Below are 19,349 nucleotides of genomic sequence, written 5' to 3'. Positions count from 1 at the left end.
CTTTTTGTGACACATTTTTTTCAATTCTGTAGTAAACCAAGTTTGACAATTATTATGTTTGTTAATATTTACTTTTCTATAAAGAAAACATTCATTTATCTAAAAATCTGCGCATGAAATATTCATATTTCTCATCAACCGTAGAAACTCCCACAAGATTGTTCCAATTAACAGACTGTAACAAACCAAGAAATTTCACTATATTTACCTCATTAATAAGTCTTTTGTATATACATGTATGCTTGCCGTCATCGTTATATACCCGATGGCCATTATACACAATAAAAGGCGATAAGTGATCACTGACATCTGAGATAAGAATACCAGCTGTGACAAGATTTTCTGAGCGGTTGATAAAAACATTATCAAGTAAGCTAGCTGACGAGTTCGTTATTCTTGTTGGCTTGAATATCACAGGATTAAAAGAAGATGAAATGAATAAATCTAAAAAATGATGTGTCATATTGTTATCAACCAAGAGATCGACATTAAAATCACCTACTATGATACACTGTTTTCTTTCTTGAGATATTTTGTGAAGTACGGGTTGGAGCATATAAATAAAAGACTGAATTGGTTGATTGGGGGGTCTATATACAATATATTTATCTTTCTTTATTTTCAGACTAAAACTGAACTGATCTGAAACATATAGTGGATTGAAGGAATGCTGCAATAAAATTGGTAGAAAAAAAAACGGTTAAGTTTGAGAAAAATTAGACAATATTATGAAAGGTTCTGAATATTAGATTTTCGGTGCAGCCTTTAGATTGCTGATATGGATGAAGACTAAATAATTCAACATTTTGTGACGTCACGCCTGAACAACAATGATAAAGGAATTAATATGCCATTTTTATTTTTTTTAAGATTTAAATTAAAAATTTAACTTCTTTTCACCTTTCTAGCATATTGAAAGAGCAGCAGATTCAATCATGCCTCTGTTAGAAAGCAGGGAATACCACTACTTTTATTATGCCAATTACAAGTAAAGGAAATGTATACTTTTCACTTTAAAAAGGGGAATTTAGTGGAATTCTCTTTAGATTTTCACTATATCGTTGTTATGATGTGACGTATGAGCTATAATGACACTCTTTCCGTCCAGTGATGGTTGCACCCAAACTTTAAAAGATCATAACTTTTCAGCGGATTGTTCGATATAACTTTATCCACATGTGCAGGTTTCATTCAAAGCATTTCTTTTTTTCCGGGGGGGGGGTCGATATTTGGAATTGAACTAATTGAAATTCAAAAAGAAAATTAGAAGGACAATGTACTGGCTTAAGTTCCTTGACACAAAATATTGTTATAATTGATGTTATGATTATTCCTAAAATAAGAAAATGCACTGTACTATGTATAATCGTTATTTTTTTGTTTGTTTGTTTCAATGCAGACAACAAACCATAGAGGGCGACATTTAGTTGTTAACTTCGGAAAGATGTCAGCCTTCTTAGCACGAGAGTCGTCAGTCCTCAGCAGGTATCCTGAATATAATATACATATTATTTTTCTTATTCGAATGACAAAAACTAAATAGTTTATGCCGCATATATCCACTCTGGTTCTGATCCAATAGACTGCATATTTTTGTGTTTTGCTGGACCTACGCTGTCCTTGTTCTGACACTTGCGTATACTAATCCACTTCTCGTCAGCTTCGGTTCGGACGAACCGCTAGCTGCGGCGCTAGCTCTCGGGCGGGTTCTGGGGAAGAGAAGGGACCAAACGGGGTCTATGAGCGTAGTGTCTGCTGTCCTCGTTTGTACTGCACGTGGGCTGTAGCTGCCATGGCATTAGTGTACTGTTTAGTGTGTGCAGGGAGGTTCCACCTCCCTGGTGTGTGTGTGCGTGTGCACGGGATCACCCATTCTGGTGCTCAGTAAAGTCGGACAGCAGTTTGATATGAATAGTGTGCCCTAGATCACCTCTAGTTATAAAGGTGTGTGAGCCCAATTTTCTCTGTAAATGTTTATGGTATTAGAAATAAATTCTAAATCTATACTAGAGAAGTGCTGATGTGACACTGATGAGCTTCAGGAGTGTGGAGACCTGTGTGGTTGTGCTAAGCAAAAGATATGAAAATTTGAAGAGTTCAGCTTAATTAGACTATGAGTTTTGTTTATTTCTTTGTTTTTTAATGAGTGAAACATTGACTACATTGGCAATGAAGCTAGCCTCTCTAATACTTGGTGATGAGGTTGATAACAACGGTTTTTCTTGTACAGGAAAGTCCTCAAGACAAGTTATAGTACTTACAATAGTCTATAGAATCTACACTAACTATTTCAGGACTGTGCCATTCTGTGAACCGAGAGCAAATATTTCAGTCATCTTGCTTGTAAAGTAGAATAATAATACCAGGTATGGATTATAATATTACCACCTGTGACTGATTTCTAGGTTCATATTTGTGATTGTTAATGAGGTATTTTTTCTTTTCTTCAGACTGATTTCAAGCAATTCTTGTGGCCGTGCTCTGAGTTTGAGAGTTATCCCAACATGTTGTCTTCAGAGGAGACAAGCCTTCAGTTCGACCGCAAGTAGCAATATACTAAGTCTCCATGAAAGAGGTATATTCAGTGATGTCTTTCCTTCACATAGGTGAGTTTATCAATAAAACTTGGACATTCTCTTTTTTGAAGCACAGTCCACTTTCAGTTTTGATAGTGTTTGCTGCAGATATGGAGCAGTCATGAATTGCTTCATATCTCTCTCTTTTTTTTTTGTTAGATATGAATCATTGCAAAGTATTCATAATATGTATTTCAAGGCTTTTGTAAGTTAATGTCAAATTAGCATTTAGTTCTCCTGAAGTGGAAATGCCATTTTCCTACAGAAATTAGTTAAATGTTATTGATAACAGATCTTTTGATGTATGATATATCATTGTACAGAGACATGGTTTAAAGATATACAGGGTTTGAGTATATACACTTGTTTTGTGATTTCCTTTTTTTTTTGTCATTTTGATGATTTGGCTTTTATACTGACACTCTTTGGTTTTGTTTTAACTTTAAAGTTTCTCAATGCTGTCGCAAGGTTTCATCAGGTTTGCAAGATTTAATTGAAAGAAATATCAGAGGGATGAAGGTTCAGGTGCGAGTTTCTTCACTTTGTCTCCCTCTACAAATTTGTGTCAATACAAATTTGTAGAGGGAGACAAAGTGAAGAAACTCGCATCTGAAGATTTTAATTCTCCTTACTTTGTGAGAAAATTTGTAGTATCTTTTCTTAATGCCAATATTTTTCAGTGTTTTATCTTTGGTGTATCTTCACAAGGAGTCACAGTTCTCTACACCTTATTTAGTTGTATTATCTTTTTCTTAATCTATCTCTTCCCATCGTGTGTTATGAAATGAGTACGTTCGATTACAATCGTATTCCCGATCTTTTAGTGATGGTCTCCAGAAACTCCTGACGTCAAGCCCACAATGCATCTACTGCGGTGTGGACCCGACGGCCGACAGTCTCCACATTGGGAATCTACTGGCCCTTGTAGCTCTCCTTCACTGTCAGCGAGGTGGTCACAACTGCATAGCGCTGGTGAGCCCCAGACCTGGTTTGTCTTATTAATCTCTTCTGTCATGGATTAATCTGTTTCTTTTTTCGTCTGAATGATTTCATTCAAACTCTGTCAGTAGATGGTGTTTGACCGAAAGAAAAAACAATAGCAAACAAACAAAACTTTGTTACCATTAGATTTTCTTCAGTAGTCTTAGACACTTCAATATGATTTCTGATTATCAGGTTTATAAACAGTCAACTACAACCATTATGAATCTAAACCTCTTTGAAAAGTGATGCACTTGTCACATCAAGCTCTGTATCAGTGATAGCACCGAATGACTACACAGATCTCTGATTTTGTATTGCTTAACCCAGTAAGGACGGGCTGATTTTGCTGCAACACGCGTTTCCCATAGACACTTGTCCGAGTATACTTGGGACTCATCCTCAACAGGTTAATGTAATGCTGGCCACTGATATTTCTGCTGTCATCCTTATGTTACATCTAACACCCATTGTTCATATTGATGAGGATGCGGCTTGGAATTATCTCTGCTGGATGTCAAGTGATAAGATGCCTACAGGAAATTTTGTCAAGTAGAATTTATGTGAGAAGAGAATCTTTACCATGTTAAACAAAATTTTTTATTTGAATCTTTGTTTCCTTTGACTTTTTTGTGCAATGCTCTCCTGCTGTAACAAACACGGTTGTAACAAAATTCTAGATACAACGAAGTAAAAATTCAGTACCCAAAGTGATCATCTATCTTTATATGATGACATAAATGGTATCCCGGGGTACCAAATAAAAATCACCCATTTTGTTGAATTATTTATTTTTTTAAAAAGGTTGTACCCTGGGTGCCAAAAAGAGGAAATTATTTTGGTGCTGGAGCTAGCGTGCGCTAGCCAGTGCACTGCACTGCACTAAAACACATGCTAGTGGTATCGCAGCTTCCATGCACGCATAGTATAACATGCAGTGGCATGGGAATGCTATGTACACGCACACACAGTGCATGCATTTTTCTCTGGCTGTCCTCGAGTGGACGTGAGGTGGCGCTACACAACACGGTTACCCGGGGTACTACGGTACCCCGGGGTAACGCGTGATGCATCATATACTTTTATGTATGGCTATAACAAAACTTGATTTCAATATAATGAAAGGAAACTGTCAGTCCTGAGGCCTTCATTATGACTTGAGTCCCCTGTAGTAAAAATTGATGATTCAAAGCCATGCTGTTGCCTGTAGGTCATATTTGTTTGCAAGAGTTCTCATCATTTCATGATCCTGCACATCATGTGATAGTTGTCATGGCAACCATTGCCCCCTAGATTGGTGGAGCCACTGCTCTGATTGGTGATCCCAGTGGCAAGGCTCAGGAGAGAGAAGCGCTGCAGTCCAGCACCGTAGAAGGGAACGCTGCCTCCATCCACCAGTCTCTTCAGAGAGTCTTCACCAACCATGAGAGGTTTTTATGGAGGCAGCAAAAGGCTCTGCCAGAGATTAGGTATGTTTGCCTGCTAGGGTCAGCTTATGATGTATCTATTAAGTATGTGGATGAATTTTTGTACAGCCACTCATTAACATTGCATAGTCAAATGTTATGATGATGTGTTTACTCTCCAACACATAGTGACAAGCAAACATGATTCTTTTACCAAGAATTACTAATATTCAAAGCTGTGTAATGAAGGAATTGTTGCATCCTAGGCAAACTCTAGATACTTCATGCAAACTTACACGTTGTCAAATGGAAATTTCAAAACATGTCGTTTCTTTGTATCTTTATGAATCATATCAATGTAAAATATGCACAGTTTGCTCCACATGCATTGACGTCAGTGTGTAAAGTCTTCGAATAGATTCAGATCTATTTCCAAGTTGAAAGTAAACTTTGAGGTATCGTGGCAATGAGTAGTCTTGCTGGATTCTTTATAATTGAAGGTTATGATGAAAATGATGTACTGTAAGTTGTGTCAGAGGTAACTGAGCTTTCTTTGAATGTCAGTGAAAAGTGTTGTTTATGAAGAGCTTGTGTGTGATTATCCTGTGATCTTCCTTCAATTCAGAATCCTTAACAACCGTGACTGGTATCAAGACAAGAATGTGGTACAGTTTCTTGGCACTTTTGGAAGATTTTTCAGGATGGGTACCATGCTGTCCAGACACAGGTATGTTACTCTGCCAATGTTCCAGCTGCGGACTTTGTCCATAACCTATCATTTTGTTCGTGACATATCTTTGTATTGTTTCATATCTTGCATCGTTCATAAATTCTTTGAATCATCTGTGATCTGTGAAACATGCAGACATTATATCTCTCTCCGTGAACATCACTGTTAAAAACAAAAATTAAAGTTAGTGTAATATGAAATGATTCACAGAAAAGAAAAGTTCACTGTCATACCTAGTCGTCTTTTTTATGGAGGAGTGCTGGGATACATGTATGTACTGTCTTGAGAGTCGTCATACAATGTCACCAAATCTTCCATATTGCATGGGTGGTGTTACCTGACAAGCTGATGAAGCATTTCTTTTTTAAAGAAAGAAAGAAGAAAGGAAAGAAATAAAGAAAACAAGGAAGGGAAAAGAAAAAATTATGAAAGGAGAAGAGGAAATAAAGAGAGAAGTACAATAAATAAACCATGGAGATATGTCCTTGAATAAATCATGAGTTTGATTAGTGTGTGCAGCTTTTATATAGTTATGCCTCCGCCACGAAGTGGTGCCGGAGGCATTATTTTCAATTTGTATTTTATCCATGATCTATATACTTGTTTTATTGCATCAATGGACTAACAGAAAACACTCGTGTCTGATAATATACATGTACCTTGAATAGATAAAGTGAATGAGTGAATCAAGGTATGAATGTGTATCATCCATCACACTGTGGACTTTTTGTACCAGTCCAGACTCGTAAACCTTGCCTGTTACTGGTTTGACTCCCACAGTGTCCAGACCAGACTGGCCAGTCCAGAAGGAATGAACTTCTCAGAATTCACCTACCAAGTCTTTCAGGCTTACGACTTCTTCCACCTCCACCAACAATACAAGTGCAATATTCAGGTTGGTATCAGGATGCGGGGTTGTGTTGCCATGGAAACCTCAGATTAGGGCGTGCAACCAGGAAAACAAAAACAAAACAAGTACTTGTTTCTTTGAACATTATGGCCCTAACTCATGAGATATCTGAATTGTGTTTCCCACCTAGAATACTAAAAAACATTTGCTTTTACAGAAAACATAGTGTAAGAAAGATAAAAAAAAACAGTTGAGCCTTTATCTAAGCATGTCAAAGGATTGATGTTGAAAATATGAATGATGGCATTTATTTGTATACGATATCAGGTCACTGTAAAGTAAAGAAAGATAATCAAGAATGGTATTTATTGATTGATTGATTCAATGATTGATTTGAATTCATTTCCACTGTATTTTCACAAAGTAGAAACAAACATAAGTGAATTACAATGATTATTACAATACAGTGACATTTGTTTTTCATGATGAAAATGATTGTCCAAATGTGTACTTCAGCCACAAATGGTAAAACTAGAAATAAGGTAGTAATTAAACGAAAGTGGGGAGAACTGAATTAAAACTGCAGCGTGAATTACATTGTATGTAGGCCCCCTAGTGATGCTGGATAGTCAGTGGACTTTGGTTGGTCAAAGCTGCATTAGACTGTAGTATGCATAGAACTGTGGGTGCAATGACTCTATACCTTTTGTGTGCCTATACAATGCTCACCAGTTATAATGAACATGGTTTTAAAAAAATTCGTGTTACAATTAAGTAAAAATTCAGGTCCCAAAGTTAACAACTATGTATATAATTCCATATACTTCACCTTTTGGCTCTAATGAATTCCAATATTATGAAAGAGAACTGCCGGTCCCAAGGACTTTATAATAACTGGAGTTGCCTAATAGTATACTATTTCATTCTTTGTTCCCAATGATTGACACAGGTTGGAGGGACTGACCAGCTTGGAAACATCATGTCTGGTCATGATGTCATCAAGAAGGTGACGGGGAAAGATGTCTATGGTAAGTAGGTTAGGCCAGGTCAGGTCAGGTCAGGTCATATGTGTCTGTTTTACAGTGTGTACACTGTTATAGAGTTTTTTTTTTTCAAAATTGATGAAATTCTTCTGTCTGGTTGTTTTTATTGCAAGTGATTAACAAGTTGCCCTCCATCGACGTAAAATTGAGCACTGAAATGATCAATGTGTGTAGTAGTAGGCATGAAAAAGAAATCATGGGTGTACATACTCGAGCAGGATTTGAACCTACAAACTTCTAATCAAGAAGTCATAGGTTTGAATCCTGCTGGAGTATCAATTTTGTTGTTGTTGTTGTTGTTGTCATGGCTACTACTAAAACACTGATCAATTAGTGCTTATTTACATTGATGTAGGGCAATTTGTTGATCAGTTGCTGATGGAGTTTTCTGTGAATCTTGCAATGCAGTCTGACTCTGATTTAGTTTCCATCATTTGTTTGTTGCTAGGCTGGACAAGGTGGGACAAGCTTTCTTGTTTCCTGGGAAGATCTGTATTCTCAGGCTATGCATAAGACTAGAATGCATAAAGCCCAACCGGTCGTATGATCGGAAGTGTGACGTCACTAGTCTTGCCAGTTTCCAGTCGTACGACTGGGTCTTAGTGCCAGTCGTAGAGATTTGACATGTTGAAATTTCACAACCGGTTATGGGCTTTCAGCCAATCACTATACAGTATTATGCAAAGATTATAGAAGCGTAGTCTACGCAATGTACACTGCGTGCATTTCTGTACTCATTGGTAACCTACGTTACTGAAGCCAGAGTGGTCGTACGACTAGTTGCAAGGTCAGGTCATATAGTGTGCATTGCCAGGTGGTACGATCTAGTCTTATGGTCTTAAGGTCGTATAGTCATGAGTCATATAGTGTGTGGCGGGCTTTAGAATATCCCTTAATGTGTTCATTCACTCTAATGATGTATTATTTTGGTGTATTTATCGATGCCCAGGTCTGACGATACCCCTGGTTACAAGCTCCTCGGGAGATAAGCTTGGGAAGTCAGCAGGGAATGCCATCTGGATCAACAGTGACAAGACCTCAGAGTTTGACCTCTACCAGGTTAGTCAAGCTGTGTCTTACTGATGACTAATCTTGGGATCACCTCAAGAATGCTGCAGCTGAGACTTCAAATGGCTTGGGCAAATGACTACCACTGGCAGATATTGTTGAACATTTTTATGTGCAAAATAGAGAAGGCAGAGCTCCAAAAATAAAATTTAGGACCCCTGATGCTGCTACTTGATATGGTTCTTTCATCCAGATATTTCTCCCTTTTGTCATCATTTCTTATAGAAAGTGGTAACGCTGTAGGAATGGGAACTTATCTCAACATTTCTAGTTCTGATTGCTTCCAACCTGTAGTCAAATATAGAATGGATAAGAAATGATATATAGCCAAAAAAAAAAGAAAAAAAAGAAAAAAAAAAAGAAAGAAATGATATATAGCACATATAGGATTATCCCTAATGTTATTTCATTGTAGTTTTGTCATTTGTGTTTTTTCTTTCGATGTGCTTACTTGTTTTCAAAATGTAGCAGAGATAGAAATGATTGCATATGTTCCATCTAACCAAGATACATAGTGAAAATTCGCACATGTTCTATAAATACGATATCTGAACAAGAAGAGAGATGTATGCCAGATATTAACAGTTCACAACATCTGACCTTTGACCCCTGTGCAGTACTTCATCCGTCTGGCTGATGCTGATGTAGAGAGATACCTGAAGCTCTTCACCTTCCTGTCTCTATCAGAGATAGCTCAGCTGACGAAGACTCATCAGGTATAAAGATAGACGAGTTTTCTTGCTGTACAAGGCTGACTCTTATCAGAGATTCTTATCAAAATTTGATGAATAATGAAAATGTCAGATGCTTAGTGAAACTTACCCCTAGGGATTATAATAACCTATTCAAAGGTAGGCTGTGAAAACAGCTGCACCTTTGTCACATTGAATAAGGGATCAATGATGGCCAGCTCAGTCTTTCCCAGTTACGCAGCAAAACATTGTCCAGGGCACCTTTTCATGAAAGTTGTCAGCCCCGACAAGTTGTCAATTTCTGACAGTCGTCATAGTAACAGTTAGTGACCAGAGCTTCTCAGCCAATTAAAACCCAAGGATTTTACTGAAAATGTCAGACTGACAACTTGTCAGGGCTGACATTTTTCATGAAATGTTGCCCAGAGCCCATGGATCAAGTGATGTGGCATGCTTGTGTTGTCATTGAGTTGTCTCATACATGATACTTCAACAAATTAATTCAAATAGAATAGCAGGCTATATTTGATGACATGTGTTTGGAGTTCCTGGTCTTAAGATGAAGTCCAATTTTGTTTTTCCTGTTTGATTGGTACAGGCCAAGCCTGAGAAGAGGCTGGCCCAAAGGAAACTGGCTGAACAGGTGCTTCTCTTGGTCCATGGAGGTAAACTTTCCTTCTTACTTCTTGATTAATAGGTTATTTTTCCTCTGCCTGTCAAATTCTGTGTCCTTATTAGAGGAATGTCATCATGATCATAATGTAGCTCCTACTTAAAGTTTAATCGAGACAAATACAGCATAAAACTGCAAGATTTGTAGGAAAGGGATCACAAAATCTGAGAGACTGCAAATGTAAAGTTGTCATGTTTTAAAAAGGCCTTCTCACAGACGATGGCATGAGAAGTTGTATGACCTCAAAGCTGCCAAGTTGCTCTGATTTTCCAGAAGGCTTGTAGAAAACTTTAACCTCTCCTCATGTCTAGATTAGAAAACATCCAAATCTCCTCGATTATGGATTGTTTTGTTTTTTTCCCCCACTGAGATGCATGCAACATGCAAGCATCTCCCTGATTGCTCTGTGGAATCTTCCCTTACTACAGGGAGTGGATGTTGACAGCCCTGTATAATAATGATAAAAGTTGATATTTTTAGAGCACATTCTCCACTAGATACAGAATGCTGTAAGATGTCATCTGTGGTTGCCAACGGAGATAAACTAGTTACCAGGCAGTGACAGTACAATTCTAGTGCATTTAGACGGATTTTAGAATAAGTATGTCTTCAAATTTTGTGTGAAGTGATTCAGTGTTGATGATGATGATTACAGAAGAGGAGGGAGCTTATTCCTTAGCCTCGGTGCAGTAAAGAAGGCTGTATTGCCAGCTAGTTTGTTAGTGAGTGGTTGAGTGAAAGTAACTGACAATGAAAGACAAGTGTTGTTTTTGTTTTTGTTTTTTGAGGGCGCTGTTTTCCTGTGCCAAATAGCAAAGCTTGCTTACTGTCTGACCATACTCGTCTGTAATTGGCTATTCAAACTTTATCTCAAACACCAACAGAGGAAGGTTTGCTGAGAGCACAGAGGCAGACAGACGCCCTCTATAGTTCAGAGCCGGGTACACTGGACCAGCTGAGTGAGGCGGAGTTGATGCAGCTCTTCCAAGGGGCGGGGCTGGTAGAGATGATGCTGGAACCAGGCCTAACGGTGTATCAAGTGGGTGTGGCTGCAGGTGCCATACCAGAAGGTTGGTTACCATGGAAACTGACTTGTAAGCTTGAATAGAGAAGATTAGACAGATAATAGATAAGTTCTGTATCTAGTTTACATGTACATATAGGCCCGAATTCACGAAGGTGGTACAAATGAAATCATGGTTTAAACCATGGACAAAAACCATGGAGCGCCAGGTGTTGCATGGAATATTTCGTTACGAAATCAGTCATTTCGTCGATGAAATGATTATTTTGTAACGAAATAACATTTTGTAACTAAATGAACATTTCGTCCACGAAATGATAATTTAGTTAAAGAAGCTGTCATTTTGTCGACGAAATGACCAATTTCGTAGCGACATATTCCGTGCGACACTTGGCACTCCATGGTTTTTGTCCATGGTTTAAACCATGGTTTCATTTGTACCACCTTCGTGAATTCGGGCCGATGAGTTCACATTTTTGCCTTTTTATGCCTCCGCCACGAAGTGGTGCCGGAGGCATTATGTTTTCGGGTTGTCCGTCCGTCCGTACGTACGTCCGTACGTCCGTACGTCCGTCCGCTTTCGTTTACGCGATAACTTGAGTAATATTTACTGGAATTTTACCAAACTTGGTCCAAGTATGAAGTATGATGGGGCAACGATTTGATAAGATTTTGGGTGAAATCGGCTAAAGGTCAAAGGTCAAAGGTCAAGGTCAAATCATGAAATTGTATCCGTTTACGCGATAACTCAAGACTGTATGGAGCAAATTTCACCAAACTTTGTTGGAGGATGATGTATGATGGGACAATTACTTGACTAGTTTTTCAGTGAAATCGGACAGAGGTCAAAGGTCAAAGATCAAGGTCAAATCCTAAAATTTATCTGTTTATGTGATAACTCAAAACTGGATGAAGCAGCTTTCACCAAACTTGGTCCAAGGATGATGTATGATATGACAATTAGTTGAGTAGATTCTAGTGACATTGACAAGAGGTCAAAGGTCAAAAGGTCAAGGTCAAATGCTAAAAATGTTGCTATTTCCCCCATATCTATGCAATGCCTGCAGTTATTTTCTTGAAACTTAGTGTAGACATGTACTACTGCGTAAGGATTCTCCAGAGAGAGTTTCATGTCATAAGGTCAAAGGTCAAAAGGTCAAAGGTTAGGTGAAAATGTTGCGATATCACTTTTCTCGCAAATGGTTCAATGTATCTTCATGGAACATGGTACATATGCATGTACTGACTGGCAGGGATTATCTAGGGAATTTAGGGGTCGTGGGTCAATAGTCAGGGGTTCAAAGGTCAAGGTCAACTCCTCAAAATGTTACTACTGTATTTCCCTCATACATACTAGTCTATGCAATGATTGCATGATTAGTTTTAAAAGTGTTTAATATATGTACATGTATTACTTGATGGAGATTCTCTTGGAAATTTCCAGCCAGAAGGTCAAAGGTCAAAGGTTAAGGGTCAAAGGTCAGGTTTAAATGAAAAAAAAATATTTTGTACTGTAATTACACTCTTTCTTCATACCTTGAAAATTGTACTCAATGCATAAACTTATAATAAGGTCGGTCAGAAGTCAAGTTAAAATTTTCAATTCCCCAAATATGTGTACCTGCACTCTTTAATAGACAATTATAGCAAACCCAGTTCGTGGAAAGTGAACATTCAAGATATTTCTGACAAACCTGTTATTTCGATATTTTGCCAGTTATGTGAAACTGTCATCACACATTGTCAAGACATTCATTTCATTTCATTCATTTCATTTATTTCCAAATTCTCATTAAAATACATGTGACAAAGAACAAGGTGAAGATAGTAACATTACATTCGGTAATAGTATACATGTACGAGAAAAACAAGCACAATGAAGAGAGAAAAAAAAAATTAGAAAAACAAAGAGGAAATTCTAAGAGAGAAAATGGAGGAGTCAGCAGAGGCCATTGGCCTTTCTACGGCTGGACTCCCACTTGAGATTTTTTTTTTTTTTTTTTGTACATTATAAGATACACTTAAATGGAGGGGAAAAAAAAAGACAATTAAAAAACAACATTGTACTATACACCTATTGGGAGAATCATGCATTATGGCGGAGGCATCAGTCGCCGTAGCGACATTTCTATTTTTTTTTTTAAATGAATAAAATTTAGTTCATAGTAAATGAACATCAACATATCCCTACATACAGTGTATACTGACGTTATCTTTGGTTTGATTCTTTTTTTCTCAATGAAGATTTATACCATTACTTGGCTGAATGTGTCCCTTGTTAATTGCAGTCTGTTTACTTTTTCCATTTCTTTTCACAATAGATTTTTATTTCAAGTGCTGTATGGCAGCCTTTATTTGAATTATTCTCTTTATGAAAGTGACATATCTTTATGATGTATGAGTCATGATTTTTTAGTGGATTCAGGATGCAAAGTTAATGGCATTTTGGTTCTTTGTTTGAAAGGAGTACAAGCCGAAGTTAGTCCCGAGGAGACAGCAGGTACTTATCTATTTAAAATATGAATGATGGAAAATATCCTTCTCCCCCTCCCCCCCCAAAAAAAAAAAAAAAAAAAAAATATTCTAAACGCTAAAAAGTCAAACAAAACTAGGTGGAGGGGGAAATGATTTACTGCAAGGCAAAATTGTTTTGTGCTGTAGTGTTCGTGTTCAAGATAAATTTATAGGAATCTTTACCAATTCTCTGCCATTGTCCTTCAGGTCGTGGTGTGCGGATCATCGAGGAAGGAGGGTTCTATGTCAACCACGAGAGAATCACCAACCCCAGGGAGGTCCTCCAGAGAGGAATCCATATCCTTGCCAACAACATCACTCTCATCAGGATAGGTGAGGAGGAGGAAGAGGAATAACAGGAGGGAGGAGGAGGATGGGGAGGAGGAGGAGTAGTAGTAACAGGGGAGAGGAAGAGGAGGAGGAGGTGGTGGTGGTGGAGGAAGAGAAGGGAGGAGGGGGAAGAAAAGGAGGGGGAGGAGGAGGAGAAGGAGGAGGAGGGGATGAGGAGGAGGAAGAGGAGGAGAAGGAGGAAGGGGAGGAGGGGGAAGAGGAGGAATAGGTAGCAGAACAGATGATGATGATACCTGTGTAAGTTTTGTTTTCCATCATTAAGAGGTTTACCATTGCAGATAACAGTAATTACATCTACCACATTATGAAATTATTGATACTGCTGCACGTACGTTCCTTGTGCATCAGCTTGGGGGCGCGGCCATTTTGAGACGCGCATGCGCAAAACAGTACCCAACACGCGAGCGTGTCTGAACCAGCTGATTGACAGCTGGGAAAAATAAACAAAACCCCCTTCTTTTAGGGATTAACCAATGAAAATGAGAGAAGGGATAGGGCTCATAAATATGTATATGTTGTCTCTGTACCCTCAGTAAGGCTCTTTCACAAAGAGACTCTGATTGTGCCAATATAACTAACAAAACATTGATAAAAAGTACACGTTTCCACAAAACAATATTTTTAATAATTCATCGTATTTTTAAATCTATTTTGAACCTTTTTATTGTAAAAAATATGGATTTTTTAAGGAACTCTTGTTTACTTGTTCAGGGAAATTACGACCACACCGTTTGACTGAGGGAACTTTCATTCATCCTCCGCATTTTTTTGGTCGTCAAATAGAGGCCTAAAACCAATGAAAATTCTTTAAATTGCTGTTTTTTAGCGCTATATGACGTCGATTTCACGCATTGATATAATTCTACATATAAAGTAAGTAACAGCGATTTTGCGTGTGTTTATTGATTACTTTCTTTTCTTTGCTGTGACACTGCACTGTGACTTTGATTTCTGGCATGGTAGTTTGCGAGTTCCAGGAGTTGATGTGATTTTAACTTTAAAAGGGAATAACATGTACGATTTCTGTCGATCTACGTAAAAGGTACCATGCGCTGATGTGTGGTTACCACACTTAGCTACACGGCTACGTCGGCGCTAAGCACTTAGTCCCACCTCGCTCGCTTTGTGTGACTGCGCGCAGCGCAGCGTGTATACTATGTAACGACCAACGTAGACGTTATACGTTAATAATGTTGACCGTAATTGACGGCCGTTGCAAAGTCATGCTATTTTTCCTCTTTCTATCGCATAGATCTAATGTCATGGCGTGTCTACGATGTACGATGTGTGATGAGGTTACGCTTCATGTCGTACTAGATCTAGAGTCTAACACTTAGCTAGTAATTACTAGAATAGAAGTAAACTTAGAACTAAAGACAAAGTTTACTATCTAATTGAGACTGGTTCCACAATAGTATACACAACAGTAAATTTACTCTACATCACTATTTCACTCCTTAAGAGTAACATGGCTGGGCTATGTAGTGGCTTGTGGATAACTTAAATTTTAAAGTGGAGTAAGTTAGGTCAAGATGAGTAGGCTAGTCTAGTATAGTGCCAGTGCAGTGGTCTGGTGCCATACGTCCCATGCCATGCCACAGTCAGGCAGGGCTTTGTAATTGTGAGGATAAATATATAGACCTAGATCTAAATAAATGCATTATTAATAATAAGGCAAACGCCCTAGACCTAGCTAGTACATCGGCAGAGGGTCAACAAGGTAGATAGAAATAGGCCTGTAAAAAAGGCCTATAAAAAGGTCTAAATTCTCTGCCAGGCAGGCTACTGCTGTTTAATTTTATTTGTGATAATGAGGAAAAGTATATATAATGTTTAAATATGGTATTGTATAATTTTATTGAATGATAGGTACTGTGCCAGCTTTCATCAACTAGAAATAGATCTAGACAAACATAATTTACAAGACCGACATATATCCTGAATTGTAGTGTTCTAGATTCTGTCATCTTTTCTATGGGAATAAATATACAGTAGGAGCAGAGTTTACACCTTGGGTAAGTTGGGCGAGATGTTTATACTCTAGTGACTATACGGTCTCTTTGATTCAATTTTATCTGTATCTTGTCATTCATGATGAGATGATAAATGTTTAGTCATTGACATCATCAACTGAAGTACTCAGTATGTCTACCAAGCAACATTTTATTGTGATATTTTGTTGATTGACTTTTAATTTGTTCAGTGTAATTGCATGATACAAATCATTCAAGTAAATAAACAAAGATCTTGTTTAATGTTGGGGTGCATGTTCAGATGGCACAAGATCTTTCTTTTTCAAACCTGTTTCATTCAATGTTGGCACACAAAATGCAGTATTTCCAATGTACAATATTTAAGAATAAAATACTGATTCTTACTCTGCTTTGACCGGGTATGTTGATTTCAGCTGTTTCACCATCCCCTGACTCTCTTAACTTTTCGCGAACGAGTTCAGCTGTTACAATTGCTTTTTCTCGTGGAGACATGTGTGCCAGACTGTGCGGTTTTGTGTAAGTTATGATCTCCTAGTACTGATGTTGTGCATGTGTGTGTTTGTGATTGTTGATGTGGAAGGTGTACATTGCATTTGTTGCACACAAGTTGTAGATTGTTGATAAGTGTTGAAATGTATTGCCCAGGTTTAGTTGTGTCATCATATTTCATCGATTTCTGACACACAAGACACTTGACAGAATCATCACAGAACAACGACAGCAGACAGAGGTTGCAAAACAAATGGTGACAAGGAGTTTCTACTGGACTCGACGCAACGCACTTACACACAGGGCACACAAGAAACAAAGAACTTGGCACAACACTGAAACATTCAGTTGAATTTAAAGGGAATACAGACATCATCATACATCTCATCAAAATGAGCTCAATATTTGTTTACAGGCCGTCTCCTATGCCCCCACCCTTCTTTTTCGGCGGTCTCGCCTTTTTTTTTTCATGCCAAGCACAAGTTGTGCATACCCCCACCCTCCGATGTCCCCCCCCCCCAGTCATTTTTTTTTTTTGTTCCCACCCCCTGTTCCTCTTGATAACAAAACAATAACAACTAGAACAAAATTTCAGTGGATGAATATCAGGACTGTTTCTGCTCAAATCAATGTCAAACTGCTCTTTTACAAGTGAAGCATAATCAGAAACAAAATAAGACGTCTTGTGAGGTTTCAGATGTTGCCCACAGAATCGACACAACTGTGTTAAACAATACAAATGGTGGTCCATGAAGAAAATTACTGTAAAACAATGTCTACTTCTACTGAAGATAGCTCAAATAAAAAATGCGGAGGATAAAAGTTAATTGTGAATATGGATTTCCTAAGACCCAGAGATACAAACTAGCACAAAGACCAAACACAAAAAAACTAATTCATTATGCAAAACAACAAAATAACAAGTAATTTACGAGTGATAGATCGTGATTGTAAAGATGTAGGCGTCCGACACATTTGATGGTCTCCGCCGTGAGTGTACAGAAGACGCAGCGTGTTTGGCTTATATTTCGACAGTCTGAGATGCGTATTCGGTATCATTGCTTATTTTTTCATGGAAAGTTCTTATTTTGATTACATTGGCACTGATTATAAAGCGATCAGATCCCTGAAAGAGCTGATTTTCGTGGAAAACTGTGGTTTTTCCGAAGAAAATTCAAACGTGATCAAGGTTGATAGGGACGCGATCTTGAGGCCACACCCACACAATATTGATAGCTTCGCCCTCTACGGCGGGTCTCATGGGAGGTAATGTCGACGCCCCCAATCCGACGGTAGCGCATAGCGAGGAACGTACGTGGCTGATTGCCAGTTGCAGTGGTCAGTGTGCAAAACTGATATTTAGTTTTATAGAAACTGGGTATTTTTTTTTTAATGAAAAGTTTGCTGTTGTTCCAGTGATACTAGAAAAGAAAAATGCAAAATATCACCAACATGAAACTTGGTATAATATATTTGACACACACACAAAAAAAGATGCACAAATGTCTTGATAATTTCCATAGTGCATTTTATGTGTCTAATATTGGAATGTGTACATCTGTGAAATATGTATGCAATCTCCTCAAAAACTACCGTTTCAGTTGTGTGATGACGTTAAAATTGAAGAATGAGCTGCTATTGTATGGTTACAACTATGAAACAAGTTTACACCAATTGCAGTCACGGACAACTTTTTAATCTGGATAGACATTGATTTATCAGCATCATTTTGAAATGCAGCAAATTAATAGTGTGTTATTTGATGTCACTTTTCAGGTAAACGCAACTACACTCTAGTGAGATGGGTATGACAGAACGCTGTGTAACATCTGGGACGTCAAAGATGGCAGACCCTCCTCTCAGCTGGTCCTGTGGTTACAGAGCTGGAAACTGGTGTCTAGTGGTTTTGTCAGGAATTGGTCATGTGATATGTCACATGGTCACAAGTATTGGAGCTGACCACCTGATTGCACAGCGAGTCACAGCTAATTTCACTGATGGCAGACCAAGTTCAGATGTCGGGTCTTCAGATGAGCAGTATGCTCATCATTCTGCACCTTGACCCTCAGTGAGCCAACAGCCTTGAACAGAGGCTACATCATAGAGTTGTTGTTTTATCAAAAAAGAAAAAAGAAAGAAGAGAAAAAAAAAGGGGACCCCAGACAATGCTGACATCAAATCAGACCATGATAAAAATCAAACATTATTATTACATATATACATTGTTAAGATGAAACAATGTCTTTATTAGGGAGCTGATAATAAATGTCTCCACAAGGGAGCTCATAATGAATACATCATAGAGCTTTAATGTTATACGGCATGTGATGGGTTACTGTCGATATAAATGGAAATTTATCAAGATCTTATTCAAATACATGATATACTCAGATCAAGGCCTGTTAGATTTCAAGTCAGAGTAGTTGATAGGAGTGTTCTCTATGATGGTAAGTTTACCATCTCTGGTTTGTTATCCTTGGTCCCATGTATGTACAAAGTACATTCAAAAACACAGGCTCATCAGGAGACATTAGTGGCCAGTTGTTCTGTTCAGTGATATGCATATTCCAGAGCTGCCAACATTTGATATGTAGAATCAGGAAGATTTTTGTGAAGTTAAAGAAGCGAGCAAGGCACATTAGCGAAGCGCACAAAGGTAAGCCCCCCCCCCCCCTCCAAAAAAACAAACCAAAAACCAATTAATAGATAAATGGATAAATAGAATAAAATAGAAAAACACTCCATTAATATGCAAGATTCAAGGGTTAGTCTCACCGCTGGCACGTTTTCAAAAGTGTGTGGGGCACTTCCAGGTTTCATGAGCTGACAAAAAAAAAAAAGGAAAAAAAAAAAAAGGGTCTTCAGCTCAAAAACAAAGCTCCAACAGCGCTCACACTTCAACGTTTCTATTATTTCTTCCAGGGGGGAAAAAATGGGGGGGGGGGGGGGAGGCCAAAG

General features: G+C 38.2%; 1 protein-coding gene across 1 annotated transcript; it reads left to right on the top strand.

The window, feature by feature from the left end:
* The first annotated feature begins 1,444 nt into the window (after positions 1-1,444).
* On the top strand, positions 1,445-19,309 carry LOC140231761 (tyrosine--tRNA ligase, mitochondrial-like). The gene is made up of 13 exons (XM_072311911.1): positions 1,445-1,485; positions 2,451-2,606; positions 3,401-3,548; positions 4,851-5,026; positions 5,589-5,690; positions 6,474-6,588; positions 7,493-7,571; positions 8,536-8,645; positions 9,272-9,370; positions 9,945-10,011; positions 10,904-11,089; positions 13,765-13,890; positions 18,168-19,309. The coding sequence occupies exons 1-13, from the start codon at positions 1,445-1,447 to the stop codon at positions 18,200-18,202; spliced, it is 1,440 nt and encodes a 479-aa protein (XP_072168012.1). The 3' UTR covers positions 18,203-19,309.
* The last annotated feature ends 40 nt before the right edge of the window (positions 19,310-19,349 follow it).

This window comes from Diadema setosum, chromosome 8, assembly GCF_964275005.1.
Source record: "Diadema setosum chromosome 8, eeDiaSeto1, whole genome shotgun sequence".
Taxonomy (NCBI): domain Eukaryota; kingdom Metazoa; phylum Echinodermata; class Echinoidea; order Diadematoida; family Diadematidae; genus Diadema; species Diadema setosum.
This window is presented reverse-complemented; position numbering and strand designations above follow the sequence as displayed.